We start from the raw sequence: 24,923 nt of genomic DNA on the forward strand, positions 1-24,923 counted from the left end.
CCAACTAGGCAGGAAAGGCATGCCATCTATGTGAGGTAAAAGCTAGGCTAGCCTGAATCTTTGGCATAATAGCAGTCAGCAGTCAGAAGTGGTGTACAAAGTTCTAATGAAAAGACATTTTGAGTTAAAAATAGTACGTTCACACAAAATTTGCAAGTATAAAAGGAGTTGTTAGACATTTTCAAATGTAGAGGAACAGTGGAAATTCTGTGGCCAGAAATCTTTCTTGAAAAAGCATCTTCGATATAAAACTCAGCTAATTAGAGATATTTTTAAATCCCCAGAAATAGGGAATCAATAGTGAAAATTACTCAAGGGAAGCACTAAAATCTTTTAAACATAAAATCAAGACTAAACTTCCATGGGAATTATGGTGGAACAGGATATCAATAGTATGAGCTTTGACAAAGTAAAAATAGAATAAGCAAAAAAACCCCAAACAAACAAACAAACAAAAAACCCCACAAAACAAACAACAAACAAACAAACAGTTAAAAAGGGAAGGGAAGTGAGAAGGAAGTGTTACTATGATGGCTGATTCATCTTTTATAGCAACAAGCAAATCAGAATTGCCTGAAATTAAAATGAATGGTTAAAAAATTATCTCAGCACTCTGATTCTATTTATATATATTTTTTCCTACATTTACAGTTCCCTTAAAGTTTATTGCTCTTGTGGCTAAAAATAGACATCTGCAATCAGCAATTCTTTCAGTTAGATTTCAGTTTCTTTTTCTTCTCTTAGCTTTCAGTAAAATGAGAGTGGGTACCTTTCAATAAAATAATAATCTTACTGCTATAATAATCTATCACCTCTATCTATCAATGATTTCCCTTACCTAGAATATTCTTTTACTAGTGCCTGTAAAATATCCACAGAATAATGTTCATTAAATACACAAAAGCCGGGGTATAGAGATTTGAGTAATGTTTTGCTTTCTCCTTCACACTTTTCAAATAGTTTGGAATTTTTATTATGTGTATATATCACACATAAAAACAAAAATTTTACTCTAAAATAATATTTATAAACAAATATTAATAAAATAGTACAGTTTATTCCTTATTTGATAAATTTAACAATGGTATCTTAATTTTCACTTTTTAGTTGTTTTGCACAACTAACACAATATGTTTCCTGCGATGGTAATTTCAGATTTGTTGATAGCTATTATATAATAATCTCATTTTCCATTTCCTCTAAGTGAAGACAAAAGATTAAAATTACATATAAGAACATCCTCTTATGTTGTGGAAGATATGAATGGCAAAGCTTAAGTAATATATGAAAAATATGATTCACATTTAAGTTTTTATACAGCAGAATAATGACTAAATGACTTTGGTTTTTGGCAAAGAAATCTAAAACAAAAATGTTAATTTTTTAAAAAGCAGTATGCGTTAGTTTTTCCTCTCACTCAAAATTTCAAAAGATGAGAGAGAAAATAATATTTGTAACTAATAAAATAAATTTGAGATCCAAATGCAAACTATGTTTCTACTCAAATTCAAATATTTTCCAAGTTGTTGACTCATCATAACTAAAAGCAGCTGGTGTCCTATTCAAAATGACTGCAAACAATCTAAGTTAACACCTCAAAAGATTATCAAGAGTGGAAAAAAATGTATCTTGGCAAAGAGAGTGGATGAAGAGTCTAAAAATGAATTTGACCATAAGGGAGGTGTTCTGTAGCAATAAGATGCTTTGAAGGAACTTTAATCTCAATACATGTGTCATGGAACAAAATTAGATAAATTATGGCACAATGGTATCATTTAGAAATGGTATTTTGGAAGGAGCTGTTAGTGCTATTTTTAATAGTAAATTTTCAATTTCAGATGAATTTTTTTCGCCATCAAGAACATTAGTTAAAAGAAGCTGCACATCTCAATATCTAAATGGAAAGCACAATAATTATATTTTGCATGCATAATTTGAGACAGCCACACAGTATATATGTGACAGGATGCCATGGTATACTTGTCAAAGGGGAGCTCATCAGTACCAGCTGTTTCCAAATTACCATGGGGGAAATGCACCCAAAAATGTGTACAAAATGATCCATTGATATACAGGAAAAATATTAGCATTTCTTCATTTATTTATAACGTTTCCTTTTTATAATTCCATTTTGGAGTCTTTCATAATGTAGAGTAGTTTGAATATAATTAATAAATGTACATATATTGGATGTGCAGTCTGCAAAATGCCAATTTATAGCATAAATGCAGGATCCAAAAAAAAAAAAAAATTCACCCTCATCTATCTAAATGGGATTCATTCCCTGCCAGTTCTAGTTATTTGGTAGTTATTGCATAATACACTATTCTGAGACAATTCTAAGGCAACATGTAAGAAGTGCTGATTAGGGATATTACTATGGATTGAATATTTGTGTCCCCACAAAATGCATATGTTAAAGCTCTAGTCCCCAGTGTGAAGGTGGGCCTTTAGAAAGGTAATTACATTGTGAGGGTGGAGCCCTAATGAATGGGATTAGTGCCCTTTTAAGAGGACAAGGGGCCCAGATTATTCCCTCTCTGCCCTGGGAAGGTACAAAGAGAAGTGTTCCCATCAGACACATAGTTTGAGGGCACCTTGACCTTGTTCCTTTGGAACTGTGTGACCAAATGTTTGTTGTTTATAATCCATCCACTCTGATATTTGTTATAGCAGCTTGGACTGATTAAGACAGAAATGATGATAATTATCTCTGGGAGAGCATAGGCCTCCCTGGAACCATCATCTGGCCTGGTACCCTAGGCACTGGCAAATACTGCTTAGTTATTTTATACGGATAATTTCTCTGTTGCTGTCCTTTTCAATATTGCAAGACTCCTATCACTTTCCTAGACAAACCACATATTTTTTCACTCTTTTGTCCCAACCACTGAAGAATTCAAAATAGTATGTTAGGATGCTCTAGATGTCAAATCTTTGTCTGTGCCTACAAAGAAGGCAGAATCTTCTCCAGCTCTGTACCCTGCACTTAGCCCGGGTGTCCCTTCCCTGAGCTTGAGATTCCAGCCATTTTTGTCTTTTTTTTTTTTTTTTTTTTTTTTTTACGATTTTATTTATTTATTTGACAGAAAGAGAGAGAGACAGTGAGAGAGGGAACCCAAGCAGGGGGAGAGGGAGAGGGAGAAGCACGCTTCCCGCTGAGCAGGGAGCCTGATGGGGGGCTCAACCCCAGGACCCTGGGACCATGACCGGAGGCAAAGGCAGATGCTTAATGACTGAGCCACCAAGGTGCCCCTTCAACCATTATCGTCTTAATTGAAGCTACTCTTTCTTCTAGTCTTTTCTTTCATCTTCTACTTTTTCTACTTTTTCATCTTCTACTCAATTCTTTCCAATAGCCTTTATATTTGGTCAATCTCCATACTGGCCTTTCTGTTTACCTTCATAGCCAAACTATCTAAAAGAATGTCTTTACTTCTCAGGCACTGCTCACCCCATTCTAGATAGGATTCACTCACCAAAATTCCACCAAAGTGGTTCTTGCTAATGTCTTCACTGATCTCTATATTAAAAGACTTACTGGGTATTTTTCAACTTTGACTGGGCCTCTCAGTAGCATTTAAAATTGTGAACTCCCTCTCTCCTGAAATACCCATTCCTTTAGCTTTAAGGGTAACATACAAGCTCTCTCTACCTTTAAGACCATTTTTCTAAATACTCTGTGCCAGTTTTTATTTCCCAACTGATTAAAAATTTGAATCTCTTAGGGTTTATGCTTAGATTCTCTTTAATTCTATGATTTCTCTTATGTTGTCTTTATATGTAATATATTTGTTCCCATAGCTTCCATTAACATCAACATTCTGCTAAAGACTCAAAAAATTTTCTATTTAAGACTTTTCTAAGTTTTAGACCAATATGTACTATTGTCTGCACTTAGATATATGAATAGTATGTTAGCCATACCATGTCCAAAACAGAACTAATCACTTCTCTGTATAATTTCCTTTTATCACCAAACTCATCGACATCTGCCCATCGGTTCATACTACAAATTTAAGAGATTTCCTTCACTGAGAACATCCAATTCATTATTAAGACCTGTAGATCTCTATAATGCATATATTATTCCTGCTTTCTTTCAATTTCATTAATCTTTTATTTTTAATTTATTTTTTATTTATTTTCAGCATAACAGTATTCATTATTTTTGCACCACACCCAGTGCTCCATGCAATCCGTGTCGTCTATAAAACCCACCACCTGGTACCCCGACCTCCCACCCCCCGCCCCTTCAAAACCCTCAGATTGTTTTTCAGAGTCCATACTCTCTCAACTAAGCCAATATTCTGTCTCCCCAACAATACAATAGCCCTACCTTATGAGCCTGCATCCACACTTTGCCTGCTTCCAATTCATTTCTTTTGTCAAAATTAATGTGATCTTCAGAAATGCAGCTATCTAAAATTAGAATCCAACTTTTTCTGTGGATGACATCAGGACCCTACTCCATATGGATACTGACCAACTTTTTAGATACATCTTCTATAATTCCAGCACTTTACTAACTTGTAACTTATTTTTATTCTTGACATTTGCATCTTTTTATTATTTATTTATTACAGCTTTCACAGGTGCATGCAATAATCATTCTTACTCTCATTCCCATCCTCAAGCATATTCTACATCAAGCTAATTCCTAGCTCAACCCTCATTTAGTTAGACATTGTCTCCTTATGGAGTTTCCATGATCACTCAGGTCAAATGATTAAGCAATCATTTGTATAATTTTGTTTTTAAAGTTTTCTTATCCTTCTGGAATTCATAAAGGCCACGTATGCTTGCTCACTGTTTTATAGTTAACACTAAAAGGTGTCTAATAAATCAGAAGTGCTCAACTGTATATTTTGAGTGAATGAACGCAGAAATTAACAAATAGTGATCTATACAAAAGAACACCCAATTTGATTAAATCTTACTGCTCTATTGTTAAAAAAAGTATACTAATTATCCAATAGAATTTTAGATTTAAATTTATTGTTAGGTATTATTTATCATATCATTTAAAATAACTTTTTAAATGGCAACCATTTTTTTTTTGATGTCTGTAATTCAGGAATGTTGACAAATTTAAAGTTACAAAATGAATAGAATTAAAAATAACAATTAAAAGTGAAGAAATGTATGATATTACCTAGTATTTTCTTGCCAAATTATAAAATGGAAAACAAATGTTATTGTATCAAGGATTTAAGCACTCTATTTCATGACATTTTTTTTAAAGTTATATTGATCATCAGCTCCTGAACACTAATTTTGAAATGAAGGTTTAAAGAAAATTAGATGAGTAAATGAAGACTTAGGAGGGCCTAATGGGAATTTTCATCATTGGTCAAGTGCTAAGAAGTCTGTTTCAACATAAAAAATATATATATTAGTTTAGATATAGTTTCAAAAGGATATCTTTCATTCTTAATCAACTGAATTTGTATTTAATCTCCTTACTTTTCATTTATTGGAAACTTTTTTCAAGAAATTACAGATGGTTCAAGTCCAATGAACAAATATTTGGTCATCTTGGGTTGACGTAAGTTAAGCTGTATTTCAGAAATATTGTTGAACTGAATAAAGACGTCTTGACATATTTCCATTCAAATCTATCCGTATTCAGGATAGCTATATTACACTGATGAATGCTTGGACAACCATGGAAGAGCAGAATCATGATAGAGTAATTCCAATCATTCCTTTCAACCAGTTCCTGTCAGGAAACACACATCACTTCTCCCAGGCACTGAAAGTCCTAGTAAGCGCTGTCCTGTGAGGTTCCTCTATGAATTCGTGATTTCCCTCTGAAAATTTAAGAATCTACTTGAAGATTATATTGGAAGATAAGACACCAAATTCCTATCTTTGAAACACAGTTGTGCAAAACATTCAATCCTTCTACTCTGCAATATTACTTTCTCTTGTATTTTTCTCAGAATGATCTTATTTAATGAAAAATAAATCTTGTAATTATATTTAATGATCTTATTACATATTTGGTGATCCAATTATATATGTTATTATATATGTACACACACATTATAAATATTATATATATACTCTCTATTCTAGTAAGGTTATAACAAAGTATCCTGCAGGTCTTTTTAAAAATCACATAATAATATTTAAAAGCATCTACACATATAGAAATATTTATCATCTATTTTTCTGTGTCTATTTATCTCATATACTTTGAAATAGCTTTAGATCTTTTGACTTATAGAATTTGATAATAGGCTTCTCATGTTTCTTTGTAAACCCAACTGTTTTCAAGCAGTAAACAATGTGATGGGTATTAAGATATTTGTTAATCAACGGTGATAAATAGTCATAGTAAACAAAATAAACTTTACTGAGAATTTATACTTTTTAAATGTTTCTTTTATACTTTAGTTTGGTTATTAGGTACCACGGTTCCAAAGCTAACCATTTAAAAATAATTTCTTTTATTGGAGTGTGTGTGTGTGTGTGTGTGTGTGTGTGTGTTTAATGTTTTTCTTCAGACAAAGCAAGCCTAAGATATAAGGATTGATAAACTGTTAACAAGTAAGGAGTAATATACCCTTATTCCAGACGTATTGAAGTGCACATATGTGTTGTTCACGGAGTCTGAGAAGAGCGTTTTGTTATTACGCGTGTAATGTCAGCACAGAACCTAGCTGCCTAGGTGATCTTAATTTGGTTTCCTGAATGGTTTGGGAAAGTAGAAAGACAACGAACCTACCAAAAACTATTTGGCAGAAAGTGACTGACAGCTTTGTATTAATCACAGGTATCTCTTATGGAGATATCTTTATATGGCCAGGGTCATAATTAAGTGCTGTATTTGTATCACCTTCTAGAATTTTCCAAAACAATTTTGACGTTGGTAAAACTGTTTATGTGGCAAAGATGTAGAAACTGGTCCAAATCTGAAAGTGTGTAAATGACAGAACCAGGATTTAAGACAACAGATGGCTTCCTCAGAGGGCTCCCCTTCCTTCATGGCCCTGCTGCCCATAATAAACTGTAATTCTTCTTTTGAGCAATCTTGGTTGAAATCATCAATAGTGTCTGAATCTAAAAAATTGAGGCCCATTTTTTGAAAGTAGGTCTCCATTACAATGTTTTATCGTCTGAAACCAACTTCAAAATAAATTACAGCCATTCCTTTTCTCTTCTATATTTACTATCTGTACTTGATATCCTAGTTTTGAATACTTACCATATGTCAAAATTTTATTTTAAATTCTACCCTCTAAATGTATCATACTTCCACTCAATTTTAAGTCTTGTTATAATGATAATTTCTTTTCTATTAATAGAGGAATCGATCTACAAATATTAAGGCTTTAGTAGTAAGTCCTTGGATCACAGTTTATGAATTATTGTTATATTTTATTAACTGTATCACCAATAATTAGCAAGACTGAAGTTTTCTTATCATAATAATGAAATTGTACCATGGGTTATAGTCTAAACTCTTGCTTAAAGTCAGATTAACTCTACATTTATTTATTCTTAAAGCAACCATCTGATTTTTTTGAAAGGAGAAGTTTAAAGAGATCATTGACTCTAAAACAACAATTAATGCCTCTCCTGAAAATTTTCTGACATATTTGTCTACTAATAAACTGAAACTCAAAGTCCAAAGCACATTTAAAAAACCATTCTTCTCCACATGGTATTCCATTATGAAACTGCAGCAATAAACATGACATTAGTTGAACAAACATAACGCTATAATCAAGCATCTGCTTGCCTTCCTGCGTTGCATATACAGCAGAGATTTGTTGTAGCTTTTTTTAGTATTCTCAATAGGTTTCTGTGTTTATACAGGTCCAGGAATTATCTTCAGAACTTACCCTCCATATGGCACCAGGAAATGTGGCATAAGAATCTTTCTGACACAAGGGATACACAATTTTTTAATTTCAAAATATCAAAATATTGCCATAAATATAAAACTATCAAACAAGTGTTAGAACCACCTCCTCCTCTGTTTAATCTCATCAAAATTGATTCTGTTGTCTGTATAAGTTAACTTTGATTCCCCCAAATTCACAAAGATCATCACATTTCTTTGCTCAAGTTCTAAATGTTAAACACAGCTTCATTACATTTTTAATAGTAAGTTAATAGTAAGTTAAAAATCATTTAGCAGAGGGCCAACAGCGTGAAGGTACTGAATAAACATGACCCAAATTTTGGTTCTTATGTTATACCCATCAAAGAGAAATAAAGTAGAGATGTCCCCTTGGCTGGACAATTCTATGTAGATAAGTGATAAGCTTATCTAAGAGAACTCAGAGATAAGCTTAGTTCAGTTTAAAGAATCTCATGCAGGTAATATGTTTGTCTATTCTTTGGGGAAGATTTTCCATATTGCACAGTTTGTTTTAACTCCTGTCTGCAATCCATTTTTCCTGTGTGAGCACACCCTGAGTCAATATGTGTTAAGTAAACTGAAATTTAAGACATAAAAGACACTGACAACATAACTACCTTCATTCTATTTCAATCTCTTAAAAACTACTAATGTTTGTGAATAATATTTATAACAACCTTTATTATGTTTTAATGGGCTTATATGCACATGCTTTCTTATTTTTGATTTTATAAATATAGCTTTTAAAATATTAGGAAATATAAATTACTGTATTTAATTTATAAATATGTCACTCTTACATAACTCAAAGCGCTCCACCTTCAATATAGTAAACCAACTAAATATAATATCAATTACGTAAAACTCACTTGTTATGCAATACGGAGAGATTATTCAGACACCACCACACTAGGAAAAAAGTAGTTTCTTCCTTATACAGCTAACAAAGTGATTAACTTGCCAGTTCAATGTGAAGGAATAATATGGTTCCACATATGTATGGTTTTTTAAATCTAGTCAAGACACATGGCCAGATATTTCAATTAATGTGTAGCAAGGTCACAAAATCAATTTCTTATCAGCCAAAAACACTCATACAGTAAATTTTATTTTCAAACCATAATCTCTAAATTAAATCTGTGTACCTAAAAAATACAGTACAGAAACTCAGTCATTGGGTTTTCTCCCTGATAGCATTTTCACAAATGGCACAAGGCTTTGTATGCTATATATAGCCTACAATGTTTGGTTAGATTCTAATCTTCCTAGAGAATGTCATTATCTCTTTCCATGGCAAATAAAAGACCAAAGTGTTAATTTCCTCCTTAAAGTAAGTACTAGGTTTGAACAGTTCTGACTTTCTACCTTCCAGCAATTTATTTGGGAACTCTTAAACAATTATAAAGAGAATCTCTGAAACTGTATACTACCCGGACTTCTTGGTAATAGAAATAAATTATCTAAACATAAAATTGTGGGGAAAATCATATTGATATAGAAAACAGGAGCACATTGCAGTTAATCCACATAAAAGGACTTTGTAGGAATTGAGCTTGTCTGACCAATGACCAATGATCAACGACCAATGACTCAAAATAATCACATTTTTAATGAAAACTCTTTGACTGGAATGTAAAAATACCATCATCTGTTACATTTGCGTGTTGAAATTCTTTCTCTATATTCCAGTTTCTTAAGCTGAATCTTTTTTTCTTCTAATATCCTCATTCTCACCTTCTTTACAACCACACATGAGACTGCAGTAATTTAAGTGTTAGTACCTTTCATCTATATTCAATAACGATGGGCCAAAATAGTTAAAGCAACTGAAATACTTCAATGACCTTGCCCTAATATCTTCATACTCAGAAAATAACAATTTTCATGCCAGATAAATATGCTGTGTTCTCTGTTTTTTAACATTGCAAATGTCTGAGACATTTACATAAATGCTATATACAATCCACAGTGGTGTCCTCTTCTATAGCTGACTAACAAATTATACAAATCTATTGTAAATTCAGATCCTTGAGACCAAGATGATGTTTGATGGTTGAAAAACACAGGATATGAAATTGCATCTCATGCACACAGGAAATAGAAAATTATCTGAGATAATACATTTAGAAGTTGTTCAAATCATTTTCCTCACCGCCTCCTAAACATGTAATCTTTTTAGTTGATTTCAGCAGTGCTAAATGGAATGAAAAGAAGAGCAAGAAAGTGAGTAACTCTTGGGAAGGGTTAAAATAATTTTTTTGTTGTTAAAATATTTTCTTCATAATCTTTATATTTTAGAAGTATCAAAATTCTAATGAAATGATTTAAAGCTATAGAAAGTAAGAATATTTTATTTCTTCCCATTTCATGTGATCATTTATTCTATTTTAACCAAGTTTAGAGCTTGATAAAAAACAAAATGAACAATAGTTCTTCACTTTGTACACTATGCAGTAAAGGTAAAACTTCCTCTTAAATATTTAACTAAAAAATAAATACAATTTCAGGTAATAAAGTTGTATTTAAAAAGGTCACTTCATTAGAAGGACTAATAAATTTGAGATAAGTGTTTTTAATAACACATAGATTATAATAACTCTTTGCAATTAAAGAAAATGATCAAAGTACTAATATGATTAAAAGTAAATACATCATTGTTTAAGTGCCAATAATTTCACACTTCCTAAAATTTTTGTGAAAAAGCATTTTTGATACCCAAGATTCAAGAGGAAATACCATAGTCAACATAACTCCTTGGACTCTAAAGATGTAGACCAGGGGTGCCTAAAACTGAGGGACCATCACAAAAGATTAGTGCCAATATTGCAACTGACCCTGCCTCAACACATGCTACTTCCTAATTCATGAAAATACTTAAAAGAGCAGTAATAAGTTAATGATATTCAGTCTTTGAGTGATAGATGATCACTCAACATGAAGTAAGAAAACAAAGATAGCATGGAAAAAGTATAAGAAGCTTATGATGCTCACTGATCATCCATGAAAATTTTCCATCTGGCTATAATGGAGTCTCATCATTTAAAGCAAAATATTTGTGATGGCATCACATCTAAGGTAATTTTGCTATAATGGCCTGTTACAATGTCTAAAATTCAGCTGAAACTGAGTGCTGGTTTGGGTAAGTAGAAATATCATCTGTGATGTTTTAATACATTTAGCACAGGCAAGGAACAATAAAAATAGCACACCAACCTATCAGAATAGCCACTGAAAAACAATCCATAATATTTTATAGATTGGATCCAAGGAATTTTGGTAATTTCCAAGGATATAATCAAAATAAGGACTAGTCACTATCTCCAAGCAGCCAACACTATTGGGATTCCCCCAGGGACTAATGAAAAGCAGGTTGATGCCATTCAAACTTACCCCAACATTATATATTAACACAAAAATAAAAAGAAATTATAAAGAGAACATGAAAAAATAAGCAGTTATTCTTAATAGAGATGAGAAAACCCTGCAAAGTGAGCAACACAGACTGTGTCTTTCATACACAATGAGTCCCAGCTTATATTTCCAAGATGGAAAGTGTCCAACTTCTCCCCTGAGTGCATGCATTATTGATTATCCTGTCCCATTTACTGAGCCAGACCCAAAGCCATTTTGATGCCTGTAAATACAGGTAACCCTTAGAAGGAAGATATTTGGCTCCAGGTTTCCAACAGACAAGACTGGCCCTCTTCGCCACTTCTATTCTCACCATCCCTGACTCATCACATATTCATAAATATGCAGTCATCCATTGGATGGAATTGCAGCACAAGGACAAGTTTCATTTGTAGCATTTTGTTCTAGATGTTAGTTAAATGGTGATCATAAAAGCACATGGGTTACAACCCTCTTCCCCATAAAATGGATGTGTACACCATCTTATTCAAAGGGGTGACACTCAACAGCATCTAACGGTAACTAAACCTCTCCAATAGGAAAGCTAATGTAAAAATCAAGATTTTAGAGCCTCCTTGTTTGTTTTTAATGGTTCAAATGACTCTGATACAGTAGTGATCTTGCTGGTTATATTTAATGGCTTACTTCTCAGCCCTGAAACACAGGGGAGTTCACTGAGGATCTCATTTCACAGAGAAACAGTCTCAGATGCACTTTGTGACTCATTGTGAGAATCCCAGCTGACAGGACTAGGATATTTATACAAGTTTGGAGACCTTGGCACAACAATATTAGAATTTATATCAGAGGCTCTAGTTACTAGGGCATGGCATACTAGGAAGGCTCCAATTTATAGGGCTGGGTCTTAACTCCTGGAATATAAAGATATAAGGGATGGATCTAATAAAGGGAACTGGAAAAATAATATTATGGTTTGAAAATTATTATTATTATTTTAGATTTTATTTATTTATTTGACAGAGGTCACAAGTAGGCAGAGAGGCAGGCAGCGGGGGTGGGGAAGCAGGCTCCCTGCTGAGCAGAGAGCCTGATGTGGGGCTCGATCCCAGGACCCCGGGACCATGACCTGAGCTAAAAACAGAGGCTTTAACCCACTGAGCCATCTAGGCGCCTGTGGAGATTATTTTTAAGATGATGATTAATATCACGGGATTTCTAAAATATACTCCCCCTCCCTTCCTCAGTCTCAGAAAAGGAATTAAAGGAAGCAGAGGTTAAATGAAAGTAGATGAATGTAGAAATGAGTCTCAGGGTGCCTGGGTGGCTCAGTGGGTTAAGCTGCTGCCTTTGGCTCAGGTCATGATCTCAGGGTTCTGGGACTGAACCCCGCATCAGGATCTCTCCTCAGTGGGGAACCTGCTTCTCTCTCTCTCTCTCTCTCTCTCTCTCTCTCTCTCTCTGCCTACTTAGGCTCTTTCTCTGTCAAATAAATAAATAAAATTTTTTAAAAAAATAAAAAGAGAAATGAGTCTCAAAGGACTGACAACAATGTTTCCCGTAGTCATTCACTCTCCTGATGGCAACAGCTACCCAAAAGTCCTTTCTCTCATTCTGACCCTGTGATTTGAGTAGGTTTTCACCCTAGGCTTCAGGAACAGAGCAGACTGATAGTAACTCCGTCAGAATATTCCATTATTATTTAAGGGCATAAAGGTAATAAACAACTTGAATGTATAAATCAAAGTGACAGGTTCTGAGGTAAACTATACTCCTCTCTTATAGAAGGGAATCAATCAGTGGGTGTTCCTGGAGCATAAACTGGGAAGTGAAGGCACAAATATATAGAAGATAGGAGGGAATTAGAGGGAATTAGAGGGCTCTTTTAATTGAAGATTCATGTCTTTCTTAAGTTCTGGGAAACTGTCAGATCTTTTATTATTTCCTCTGCTAAATCTTGTCTGATTCTTTCTTCAGTAAGACTTATATTAAATGGCTATCAGGTTCTCTGTGTCTGGACCTGTTCTTATATTTTTTATCTGAGCTTTTTAGTCCTGCAATTCATTGGATATTATTTTTCAGCCCTTCAACTATACATTATCCACTCAATTTGGGAATAATATTGATCAAATGATAACTTTATTTTATTGGAGGAGAAAAATACATTTGGTGTGCCTGGCAGGAACCATCAAAAGTATTAGCCAGTGAATTCAGGAAATCACTTGGGAAAACAGACAACACGGGGAGACTGTTATGGGCTCTGTATTAATGACATTATGATGTGAAAACCACAGATAAATCATACAATTAGGATTGGAAAACTCATTAGTTACCTTGTTTCACTTTTGAGATAAAGCATGGAAAGAATTTGGGAGAGTTCTTGGCACAGATAAAGGAAAAGATGACAAAAGGGTGAAATTGTGTTATAAAAAGGGTGAGAATGCTGAGCCCATCAGCTCAGAATATCTTGACGAAGGAGAATATCTTGACCAAGGAGTCCTGATTTGTTAATAATTTTGATATTTGAAGCTTCCCTGTTCTATGTGGTGGGAGAGGAAACCCAGGAACGGAGATTTTAGTGATTTGTAACATTGGTTTGTATTACTGACAACCTTACCAGCTTATTGTCTTGGTGCCTTTTGCTATAAAATGAGGAACAAGAGGAGGAAACGGGTATATGAGAAATTGAGCAGCAAAGAGGTTTTAAAATACATCGAAGAAGAAAGCGTTTTGTGGTATGATAATTCTTTTGTACATAGAAGCCTATTTTAGCAGTTTTGTTTGAATGCAAACTTTTCCAGAATCGCTTTGAAGATATAAACCAGACTTTTCCCTTCAACCTCTTTGTTTTTTCTTCCTAAAAGTATCATTTTTCCAGGCCAATTGTTCTATTTATTCATCTTTGTGTTTGTATTATTGGCTTTTCTCCAATGACTGCTTATCCTTGCATGACCCTTATGTTTTTAATTAGAGAACAATGTTGATTATTACAGGTAGCTTGGCTGAGGTTCTGCCTGCCAGCCATTACTCCCTCTTTAGTGCAGGAGAGCTCAGAATTCCCTGTATGGGGAGGGGCAAGGAGGGAAGAGAACAATTGCCAAGCGTTCTTTCAGGTAGCATAGATGAGGAGTAGGCAGAAAGCTGACATCAGTTTTTACTCTCACCCATTCCTTCCAGGCAGATGCCAGTTTCCTCTGGAGTATTTTTCTTGGCTTTATTTGGGATCAAACACCAATGGGGAATAAAGAGCCCAATCAGCACAACCTTTGGGAAATAATGTCTAAATCAGTCACCAGTCACGTAGATTGCCTCTCCCTTTCTGGGAAGAAAATAGGATATCACCACAAGGAAAAGCACCCTTTTCTCACAGACAGCCTTCTTGTGAACACTGGACTGCCTAGTTTTATAGCACTGGCTTCGGCTTTGAGACATTCACTCTTAATTTACAGAGTTCTCATGCCCAACTCCCTTTGACTGTCAGTATGCTGGGCTTTATGGAGGTGGATGAACAGAGTTCAATTATTATATCTATTCTATCTGATGAGTTTCAACTGTTGTATCTGTTATATCTGATGAGTTTCATTAAGATAGGGAAACTTGGAAATTATTTTAACAGGCACCTGGGTGGCTCAGTGGGTTAAGTGACTGCCTTCAGCTCAGGTCATGATCCCAGGGTCCCAGGATCAAGTCCCACATCAGGCTCCCTGCTCAGTAGGGAGTCTGCTTCTCCCTCAGACCTTCTCCCCTCTCATGTTCTCTCTTTCACATAAATAAATAAAACCTTTTTTTAAAAAATTGTTTTAACTTCCCTGCATTTAAGTTATTTTAAACATACGTACTTCATAGATTTTTCTTTTTAATCAATTGCTTTGATAAGGTAGTGGGGAAAAAAAGTAGTTTCGAGGTGGGGGGGGGGGCTACAACCAAAATCATTCATTTTTGTCTCAGTTAGGCTCAATTTCCTTATTTGCAGACTTACTTCACAGAGTTGTTTGGGAATTATATAAAACAATAATTTGAATGTGTTTTCACTGGAAAATTATTTAATCTATAAATTGAGGATAATATTAGCTCTTATTTCAGAGAGTTGTTATGAGGATTAAATTTATAAATTCATGTAAAGTGCTTAGAATAGTGTGTAGCTCACAGAGGCACTAAAGACAACATTGATATTATTATTCTGTTTTGTGAATAAACTGTAAAGATGAAAGTTATTTATTTAAGTATGAAAGAAGACTAAACAAGGAAGAAGAGAAATAATGGCAAGGTGGATAATCAGGAGACTAGATAATTTGTTTCTGAAATAAGCAGGAGTATAAAGTATGCTGATGTCCTATCAAACTGGGGCTATCCCAGAACAAAGGAAATATCCTCAATTTTGCAACATAAAGTTTGCAATCTTAAAATATTGATGAAGGATCAGAGCTAGAATAAACACAGTAGAAAAATTGGGACTCAGTAACTGAATTTATGGTATTGAAGGTGCTATCTCTACTATCTTTTGTTCTTATTTCTACCAGTATTTTTCTTGAAAAGCAACAGGGGATTAAAATGTATGAAAAATTCCACATTTAGAGCACAATTTCCATTTAATTTTAATTTCCTAGCAGCTCCTAAAGAAATGGCTGAAGAGAAAGTTTAAGATGGTACAGTTGCCATGTTCACTTTGCATACAAATGGAAACTAGCTCTAGAAAAACAATATCCAATTTTTATTGATGCCTTATTGTCAGCACACATTATATGCTATATACATGGCATATATATATATATACACACACAACAAACGTATACACACACACACACATACACAGACATATATACACTTTATGAACTGATGTTTTAGCCTGAAGTCAAAATCAAAAATGGTAGTCTTCACTTAGAAAAAAAAAATAACAGCACTCTAATAATGTCAAAACAGATGGTAAGTCTTATTTAGAATTAACTTAACACAGAATTTTGAGCAACGCTTTTTGATTATTGAAATTCGAACTCAGAAGCGATGTGTTTATTTTTAATTATCTATGCTGATATTACTTCTCTGTTTCTAAATATCCAATTATCCAATTAAATATCCAATTAACCTAGATATTACTGATTTAAAAAATGAATAACAATAGATGAGGCTTGGAGCACCTAGGTGGCTCAGTGGGTTAACACCACTGCCTTGGCTCAGGTCAAGATCTCAGGGTCCTGAGATCGAGCTCCACATCAGGCTTTCTGCTCAGCGGGGAGCCTGCTTCCAGCCCCACCCTCTCTGCCTGCCTCTCTGCCTACTTGTGATCTCTGCCTGTCAGGTAAATAAATAAAATCTTTAAAGAAAAAAAATGAATAAATGAGATCTTATTTGAAAAAAAACTTTTCATGATATTCCATCATAGATGACTTGGGAAAACCCAAAATCATATGTTCCTATTAAAGCCTCTTTTAAGATCTCAAGCTATTTCTTACTTTCTTTATCTCATTAATTCTTATAACTATCCTGTGTGAGAAACATGAAATTGGAGGATTTAAAAAAAAAAAACAAAACGATTTCTGAAACAGTCTGCAGAAATGACATCATCAAGTCAGATCAGTAAGTCTTTACATATAAAACCCTGCAGCTGATCAGGGTGCTCCGTGGCTGGGTGGCTCAGCAGGTTGAACATCACACTCTCGGTTTGGGCTCTGGTCCTCACCTCAGGATTGTGACATCAAGCCCCTAGCATGTGGCTCTGCACACTGAGCAGGGAGTCTTCTTGAGATTCTCTCTCTTCCTCTACCCCTGCTTGCACGCATGCTTTCTCTCTCTCTTTCTCTTTCTCTATGTGAATAAATAAATTTTTTTAAAAATGCTTTATTCATCTATTTGACAGGGAGTGAGAGAGAGCATAAGCAGGGGGAGGAGAGGCAGGCAGAGGGAGAAACAGGCTCCCTGCTAAGCAAGGCGTCTGTGGTGGGACTGGAGCCACCCAGTCAACCGACTGAGCCACCCAAGTGTCCCTGAATAAATAAAACCTTAAAACAAAACAAAACGAAACAAAAGCAAAACCCTTGCAGCTGATTAGCAAAACTCACATGACCCAGGTAGCAAATGGGACCAGCACTTTGTTTTATTTGTGCCTTCTTTCATTTCCTTCCCTCCCTCTTTCTTACTGCAATCCTCAGAAGGAAGTGGCTCCTGATTTTTAAGCGATATTTAAATAATATTTGAGCAACGGCAGGTGCTCGATGGAAGAAAGGTAGACAACATTACAGTTTCATCTTCCTTCATATGTGATACGTTAATAAAAATTCTTGAGGAAGCAGATTTTTTCTTGTAAAACAAATGCACTTCTACGTCCTCCAAATAATCTTAGGTAAATAAATACTGATACAAACTTGAAAAAGTATGAACTCTGATGTTTTTCTAGATAGTCATGTGCCAGATTTGTTTAAAGTGAGATACATATTTCCTTGGGATTTCTTGTACTGAATGGAAAATGTAACCAAAGAAATAGTCTGAATTAACCCAAGGCTTACATTCCCGGATGCACGATTTCCATGAACTTCCTCCAAATAAATAAAGTATCTTTGCCAATTCCAGAAATCCTTTTCCTCATACTAGAAGTATGACCTCTTTCGTTTGTTGACAAGAGGAGCTAAACAATAGAGAAAAACAAAACAAAACAAAACAAAACAAAACCTCTACCATAATAATTAGGTGAAATTTTCTAAAAAATATCCATTCCATAAGATGATAAATTCCTTCAACATATAGGAAGAGAAAAATAAAACTCCCTTAAGCTATTATTTTATTTTTAAAAGGAGAAGGAAAAAAGGACTTATACCATTTAAATTTTGCTGATCCTATCTTTATTATGGAAATTACCACACTGTTATTTTGTTAAATATTTAAAACTGCAGTTATTTCTTGTAGTTTAAATAGTATATCTGTGTTAACTGATGATACACATGTACACACACACACACATTTTGTATGCTTTGCGTCTGTCCTGATGACTTTTGGTGTGCCCATCTTGATGAACATCCTCTCTATTACTAAAAACAAACTGTTATGGAAAAAAAAAAAATCACATGTCATCAGTGCTTATCTTGTAGCCTGGGCAGAGTCATGCTAGCTTTCCATGCTAGTGGATTATTTTAATTAGCATTTCTCCCATATTCTGAACCCACAGACAATTTCTTCTTTGTAACTCTTAGATAGCTATTGTGACATTGTTCTCTCTGCATTTACCAGTGTCACAATGTTCTCTAGTTCATTATGATATCCTTCCAGTCCAATTTTACAGGCATACATATGGTTATTTCAGAATGATGAAAAGCCATTTTTGTTTTTTTTTTAAGTGTAGAGTATGTCTCCCTGAGTTGCAGGCACTGAGACTTCATTATTTCTTATAAAGTGCTTGTGATGTTGTTCATATTAGGCATGTCCCAAACTATGAAAGATTTTTATACATGCATGCAAGCTGTCAATTACTGCCTTCCTGACCTTTCCTAGCCTCACCTGGGGCAACTTTTTTTCTCCTGCCCATGCTGACTTCATGAAACTTCCCAAAACACAGTACCACTTAATGAGCTTGTATGATAGTCTATCTCTTCCACACCCACAATGTCCTGGATCCTTCCCCTTATCTTGCTTCTCCCCTCTCCTAGTTCAGTTTTAACTCAAGCAATATTATGTTTCAAACGTACAGAAGGATTCTTTCAACTCTTCTAACCTCCCTCCCCTTTTTAAAACTTTCCTAATTACCCAGGGGTGATGGGATGTCTTGCTATCTAGATTTATAACTGTGCCCCAGAAAGTAACCAACCTTATTAGAAGCCTAAGGGATAGCCACATTAATATATGTTTAAAAGACTAAAATGACCCAAATTTTAGGAAAATCTCATCAACAATTTCAGAAGCTTTTAACTGTACCCCCAAATGTCTACACAAACACTTCTCTGTCTTGTCTTAAAATATCCACATTGTCAGCGTAGAGGTGAGTATATAAATAAATTGCTGTCAATACCTTAGTAAAGTTGTTGAAAATAATGAATACCTTCTTGTTAAAATGATATTGTTTTACCAATTTGGTTTTAAAACCTGTAGTACACTAATTATGCCAGATGGTTAGTAATATAATGACATTTTTGGTATTCTAGAGAAGGTTGAGAACCCTAGGGTTTGAGTCCTAGCTTTGTCACCTTAGTCTTGGGACACTGGGGAACTCACTTAAGCTTTCATTGTCCTACTTCTCTCACATGCAACAAGCTATAACGTGGAGTTCAACAGAATTAGTTATAACCAGTCAAAATGGTGTTTGTAAATAAACACATCCGGGGACACCTGGGTGGCTCAATGAGTTAAAGCCTCTGCTTTGGCTCAGGTCATGATCTCAGGGTCCTGGGATGGAGCCTTGTGATGGGCTCTCTGCTCCGCAGGGAGCCTGCTTCCCCCTCCCTCTCTGCCTGCTTGTGATCTCTGTCTGTCAAATAAATTAATTAATTAAAAAAAAAAAGGACAGCATCCATACTTTTTATTTCAAAAGCTTATTAAGTAAATTAAGCTATCTTGGGTAGAAATGACATAAACTATAATGAGTTATACAAAGTACCATTGTTTTTAATAGGTTAGGTTGACCCTTGTTAGTTTATTCCTATTCTACCTAATGGTGTCCTCTTTCTAAGATACATAGTTTGTCATGTAACTCAGCTACATAATACTTGCCAACAGCTCTCCTTTGTTACGAGAATACCATCCATATCCTGACATCCTAACTCAATTTCCTCGGACCCCTCAGCTGATATACCCTCTGATACATATCCAGCATGAAATACTTGGGGCTCCTTCAGACATGCCACCCATGTTCAACTTCTAGACCTTTGTTACAGGTGATTCATTTTGCCTGACTTTGTCACTTTGTCAGTCTTAACCAATCCTATTTATTCTTCAACTCTCAGCCTAAATATCACCTCCAGTTGGAAAGGTTCCCAGCAGTTGGTTAAACATCTCAAATTTACCTGTATTTATACATTTTATGGCACTGCATCAAGCTGTTAGTAAAGTTCTGTAACTGTGCCTAGATATCCTGAAAGCAAGGCTGATTTCTTGTTTATTACCTAATCCAAGGGCATAGCAGTATCTGCTAGGCAGAGACCTTAGTTCAAGCACAACGAGTAAGAGTACAGTCCCTGAAAACAGATTTTGGCTCAAATCTTAGCTCTACCACTTATTTGTTGCATCATTTGTGATTCACTTGGCCTTTCTAAGACCCTATTTCTTTATAAATAAAGTGAGAATAATAATAATAGGTGAAGGAGTTGTGTTAATTAATATCTCAGACTCAAGGCACAGTAAATATTAGCTATCCTGATGTGATGATGATGATGAAAATAATAAATAGTTGTTTAATAAATAGATAATTAAGTGAAATAAAATCACTACTATTAAAACTTGTTTCTATGGGCTCAGGTTATCCAAATTCTAAATGACTTGTTCAAAACTAGTTCTTGGAACAGAGTACATTTAGTGAGGTCTGGTTATGACCATAGTGTTTATTTGACAGGTCTCTGGGGAGAACCAAATTTGATGGAAATGGGGAAGATGACAGTAATGAGATCAAAAAGAAACCAACTTTTATTCCTCAAGAAGTGTGCACCCTCTGTAACAGAACTCTGGTTGGTTATTATTGATCTAATACCAATTTTAGAGAAAGGTAGGAAATGTGGGAAATCTCTTTAGAGATTAAGAAAGCCAAGACTCTTCAAACCCAATATATAACCCAGAGTCGTCAGCAGCTGAGAATACATGTTTTAATTCTAAAAAGCATATTAAATATACTTACAGAGAAAAATGTTAAAAGTCTATCAGTGAATTAATAAAAGATGAAAAAAAGGTGGAAACCATTGTTTGAACAGTTTTAAGGGAACATTATATACCTCATATAGTGAATATTGAAACAAGTGAATTTATAATATGTTTAAAGTAAGAGGTTTAGGTTAAAAAGAACTTGAAAAAAAAAAAAAGGCCATTACAAATTGTGTTCTGTGTGAGAAGAAATCACAGCCCAAAAGATCTTGAAGTTGTTGGTTTTTTTTTCCAACAGAAAGTATTTTCTGCCCTTCAGCTAACTATTGACTTAGGCAACAGGGAAAAAAAACAAGTGTACTGGATAATGGGAGATGCGTTTAAAAAAAAAAATCATTAAAAAGATGATTATAATCTGGTTAGCTGCTGAAGGTCCAAATTGTGAAAAATTATGAATGTTAATGATGGTAATCATGACAGTTGAAAAGTATCTAAATAACTAAAAGGCAACACCATTTCGAAGTGTTATGATACAATTTGTAATGATTAGCAGAAAAGCACACTAATATGTTTGATGCAATATTTTGAAGGTCACTTGACTATCAACTTCCCATAATGCCATTCAATTAAATACACAATAAAAATCTAAGATTATTTATAGAAAGAATTTTGTAGCGCTTGTAGAATAGTATATTACAAATCCCGGCTGTGTGTACAAGCAGAAACGCCTGATCTAATGCACCATTAAGCAACTGTAGCTGTGCTCTACATTTTTTAAACATTAAACTAATTATGATGAGGTCTGGTCTTACTATGTACTGCATATTTAATCTTTTTTAAGAGCCTATCAAATTGAATCACGAGATACAACTTGTTTATGCTATAAGCAAACACATGCAATATTAACAATGTACAATATTCTGTCCTAATTAGAAAAAGTCCGTGTTATCTTAAATACATTTAGGAGTATAAAATCACACAGTTCTAATTTGAACTTGCCATTTAATTATATTTTAAACTAATTTATATGACTTGGAACTGTTTTTTCTCTTTCTTTCTGTTTTTCCTCCTCTCTTTCTCTCTCTGCTACACAGAATGTTTTTCCATTGACTCGGTTAAAACTAAATTCTACTAAAAACAAAAGAGAGAATAAGGGCAAAGTGAAGCTTGAGGGAAGAGGAAGAGTGTTGGTAGAAACCACAGATAAGAAACCACTGAAATGGGATTATTAGATAGGGTTCTGTTTATTAAATCAGTGGGCCGAACTGAACCCTGCCAGGACCTTTTCCACTGTTCTTGCTCTGGATTGTAGCCTCAAGTTCTACAAATGTGATCTACTTTTTCAGGAAAGAATATATTTTCAAAATTCCCTTTCTCTCTCTCTCTCTTTGGGTTATCATGCAGGGTATACAGGCAAAACCCTTGAATCTCTTAATATTGTCCTCAAATTTAGGAAGTCAGGTACTAAGAAAGGTACCTGAAGGCAACACTTAACAGTATAGCCGGGACTTCATGACCTTTCTGTTCTCCTGCCCACAAAAACATTGACTCTGCACTCTGCAACTTAGTTTTCTAGCTTAACTTCAAGGATAATCTTTAAGGGTTACACAAAAATAAGATATACACAGACTCCTCAAAAATCAATAATCAAGTATAAATTTTCAAGTGGGAAGTTCAAACTTATTATTGAGTTAATTAAGTTTTTTTTTTTTTTTAATCAATAGCATGAAATCAAACAGTTGAATGTAAAACACTTAATTTCTGGACAAGGAAGAACCAATCACATTGGAATTTCATCCTTCAAAAAAATCCAAAAGAGGAAAACAATAAAGATTGTTTACCTTCACAAATTGTGACACCGTTTCCCGAAAATCCCATGTTACAGTAACAGGCTTCAACTCCATTACGTATTTCACATTTTGCATTTGGAAGGCAAGGTGTCTTGGTGCAATTTTGAGCGTAGGAAGAATTCAGCAAAGTGGAAAAACCCACTAAGGAAAACACAGAAATATGTTTTTAAAAAAAAGAAAGAAAGAAAAAATGAAAAAGAAAAGTCCCCCCTTCACATTGTTGAGTTAGACTACAATAAACACAAAAACCCTTCTTTCTTTCCATCTAGATAAATGGATTATAAGAATTTCCCAAGGGAGTATTTACCTAAACAACAGCACAAGAGCAAGTAGGCAAAAAGATTAGCACTTTCTTCAATCTCTGTTTATCAAGTAAATCTCAACAAAGCTATAATGTAGTAAACAGCGCAGCTCTATAAAGAAAACACTGTTCCTAGATCACTGGTATCTTCACTTCCGAGGTGAGCTCTTTTGAAAGGAAACTGTATGATTGTAAAGCAATTTCCCTCCTCTGGGAATGATTCTGTAAAGAAATCAAGATGAATTGATTGTTTGGGTCTTTGCAAATTCACATCTGTGTAATTTTAAGATGAAGAGCAACAGATCATAACATCCAGTAGGACAAATGTACTTATTGTTTTTTCTGTATTCCAATGTTCTTTTTAAATTCTCCCTTGCCCATCATAAAGTTTATACTTTTTTTTTTTTTTTCCATTAGGGGAATTTAAGATAAACTCAGGATATTGGTCAAAGATGGATCTTTCGGAAACCAACACCATACAAACGCACCCAACAAAATGAGACGCAAAAGAGAACAAGACTTTATTTCAGAGTTACTGAAAACAAAGTTGAAAATGGTATTCCGGGGGCTGTTAGGAAAAGATAAGGAAAAGCCTGCGCCGATCCTTTTTTTTTTTTTATATCGTTGGCTCCTGTCTTCTCAAGACACGCCTGCCTGAGGATGGACAGCCAGGAATCATGCAAGTTAAGTGTTCGCAAAAACACTCATCTGAGATACACTGTCCTTATCGGGTAACCAGAGATTGTTAAACTTTCCATTCTAAATCCCAGCTTCGCATAGTCCCCTGTAAACCATCCCAACCGAATTAATTCAGTTTCAGAGAGGTGATTTATCTTTCTGCACAGCAGCCTCCAAATGGTATTTTAAACGAACCCAAAGTCTGGGCTGGCAGTCCCCTCAAAAATGCCAGGAAACCTCCCCCAGGTGTGATTGGTTTGGCTTTCCCGAATTTCTTGGGGGGAGATCAGGAAAAAAAAAAAAAAAAAAAAAAAGAAAGAAAGAAAAAAGAGAAAAAAGAAAGGTCACAGTCTGAGCCTGTGGGGATTTGGGGGGTTTTGTATCCAGGAATAAAAAGGTGACTTAGTCCCTGGGCCGTGAATATCGGATTCCAGAGTTGAAAGGCCAAGGAGAAAAACATCCTGAGAAGTCCCGCGTCAATGCTCAGAAACCCGGCCCCAGGCACTGGGCGCGCGAGTTGCACCTCGGAGCAGCCCCACTCCCTGCGGGCCCGCTGCCCTCCGCACCCCGGCCCGGGCCGAGCACTCACCTAGGAGCGGGAGGAGTCTCATTGGCGGCGGCCGCGGAGCAGGCGGTGGCGGGAGTGCGGCTGGCAGTGCGGGCCGAGTACCGGGGACGCAGCTGGGCGGCCGCGCCAGGGTCCCGGCTCCGGCCCCCGTGACGCGCCGCTTCCTCCGGACACTTTCCGGCCTCTTTTGTGTCAGCGTGCGGGTCAGGACCTCACTGTGCCTGTCACGTCCGCCTCCCCACCTCCAACCCCTGGCCGGTTCCTCCAAGCCGCCTTGACCTCACCCCCTGCCTCTGGACCACCCCAGCTCTCCGGCTGACCCTCTGAGGTCTCACTTTGCCCCCAGGCAGCAGCTCTGCCCTCAAACTTTGGGCTGCGTAGCCAAAACAAGGCAGAGACCCACGGACTGTCCCACTGGAGAGAGTATCCAGAATTGCGAAGGCTTAGGGGTACTTCCTAGAGCCTAAATTACAGGGGACGGAATTCTTTTATTTACTAATACCTTTCCAA

General features: G+C 35.4%; 1 protein-coding gene across 2 annotated transcripts in view; it reads right to left on the reverse strand.

Annotated features, from left to right (window-relative positions):
• Positions 1-24,639, reverse strand: part of ADGRL4 (adhesion G protein-coupled receptor L4) — a 108,002-nt gene extending 83,363 nt beyond the window's left edge. Inside the window, exons 1-2 of one of the 2 annotated variants that reach the window (XM_082686668.1) lie at positions 24,435-24,639; positions 22,858-23,007 (exon numbers count right to left, since the gene is read on the reverse strand). In XM_082686668.1, the coding sequence (XP_082542794.1) occupies positions 22,858-23,007; positions 24,435-24,456 (172 nt within the window). In that variant the 5' untranslated portion in view covers positions 24,457-24,639. The remainder of the gene's footprint in view (positions 1-22,857; positions 23,008-24,434) is intronic. The other variant, XM_082686667.1, reaches the window with a different exon arrangement.
• Between the last annotated feature and the right edge of the window lie 284 nt (positions 24,640-24,923).

The sequence above is a fragment of the Mustela nivalis genome, assembly GCF_964662115.1.
Source record: "Mustela nivalis genome assembly, chromosome: 10".
NCBI classification, from domain to species: Eukaryota; Metazoa; Chordata; class Mammalia; order Carnivora; family Mustelidae; genus Mustela; species Mustela nivalis.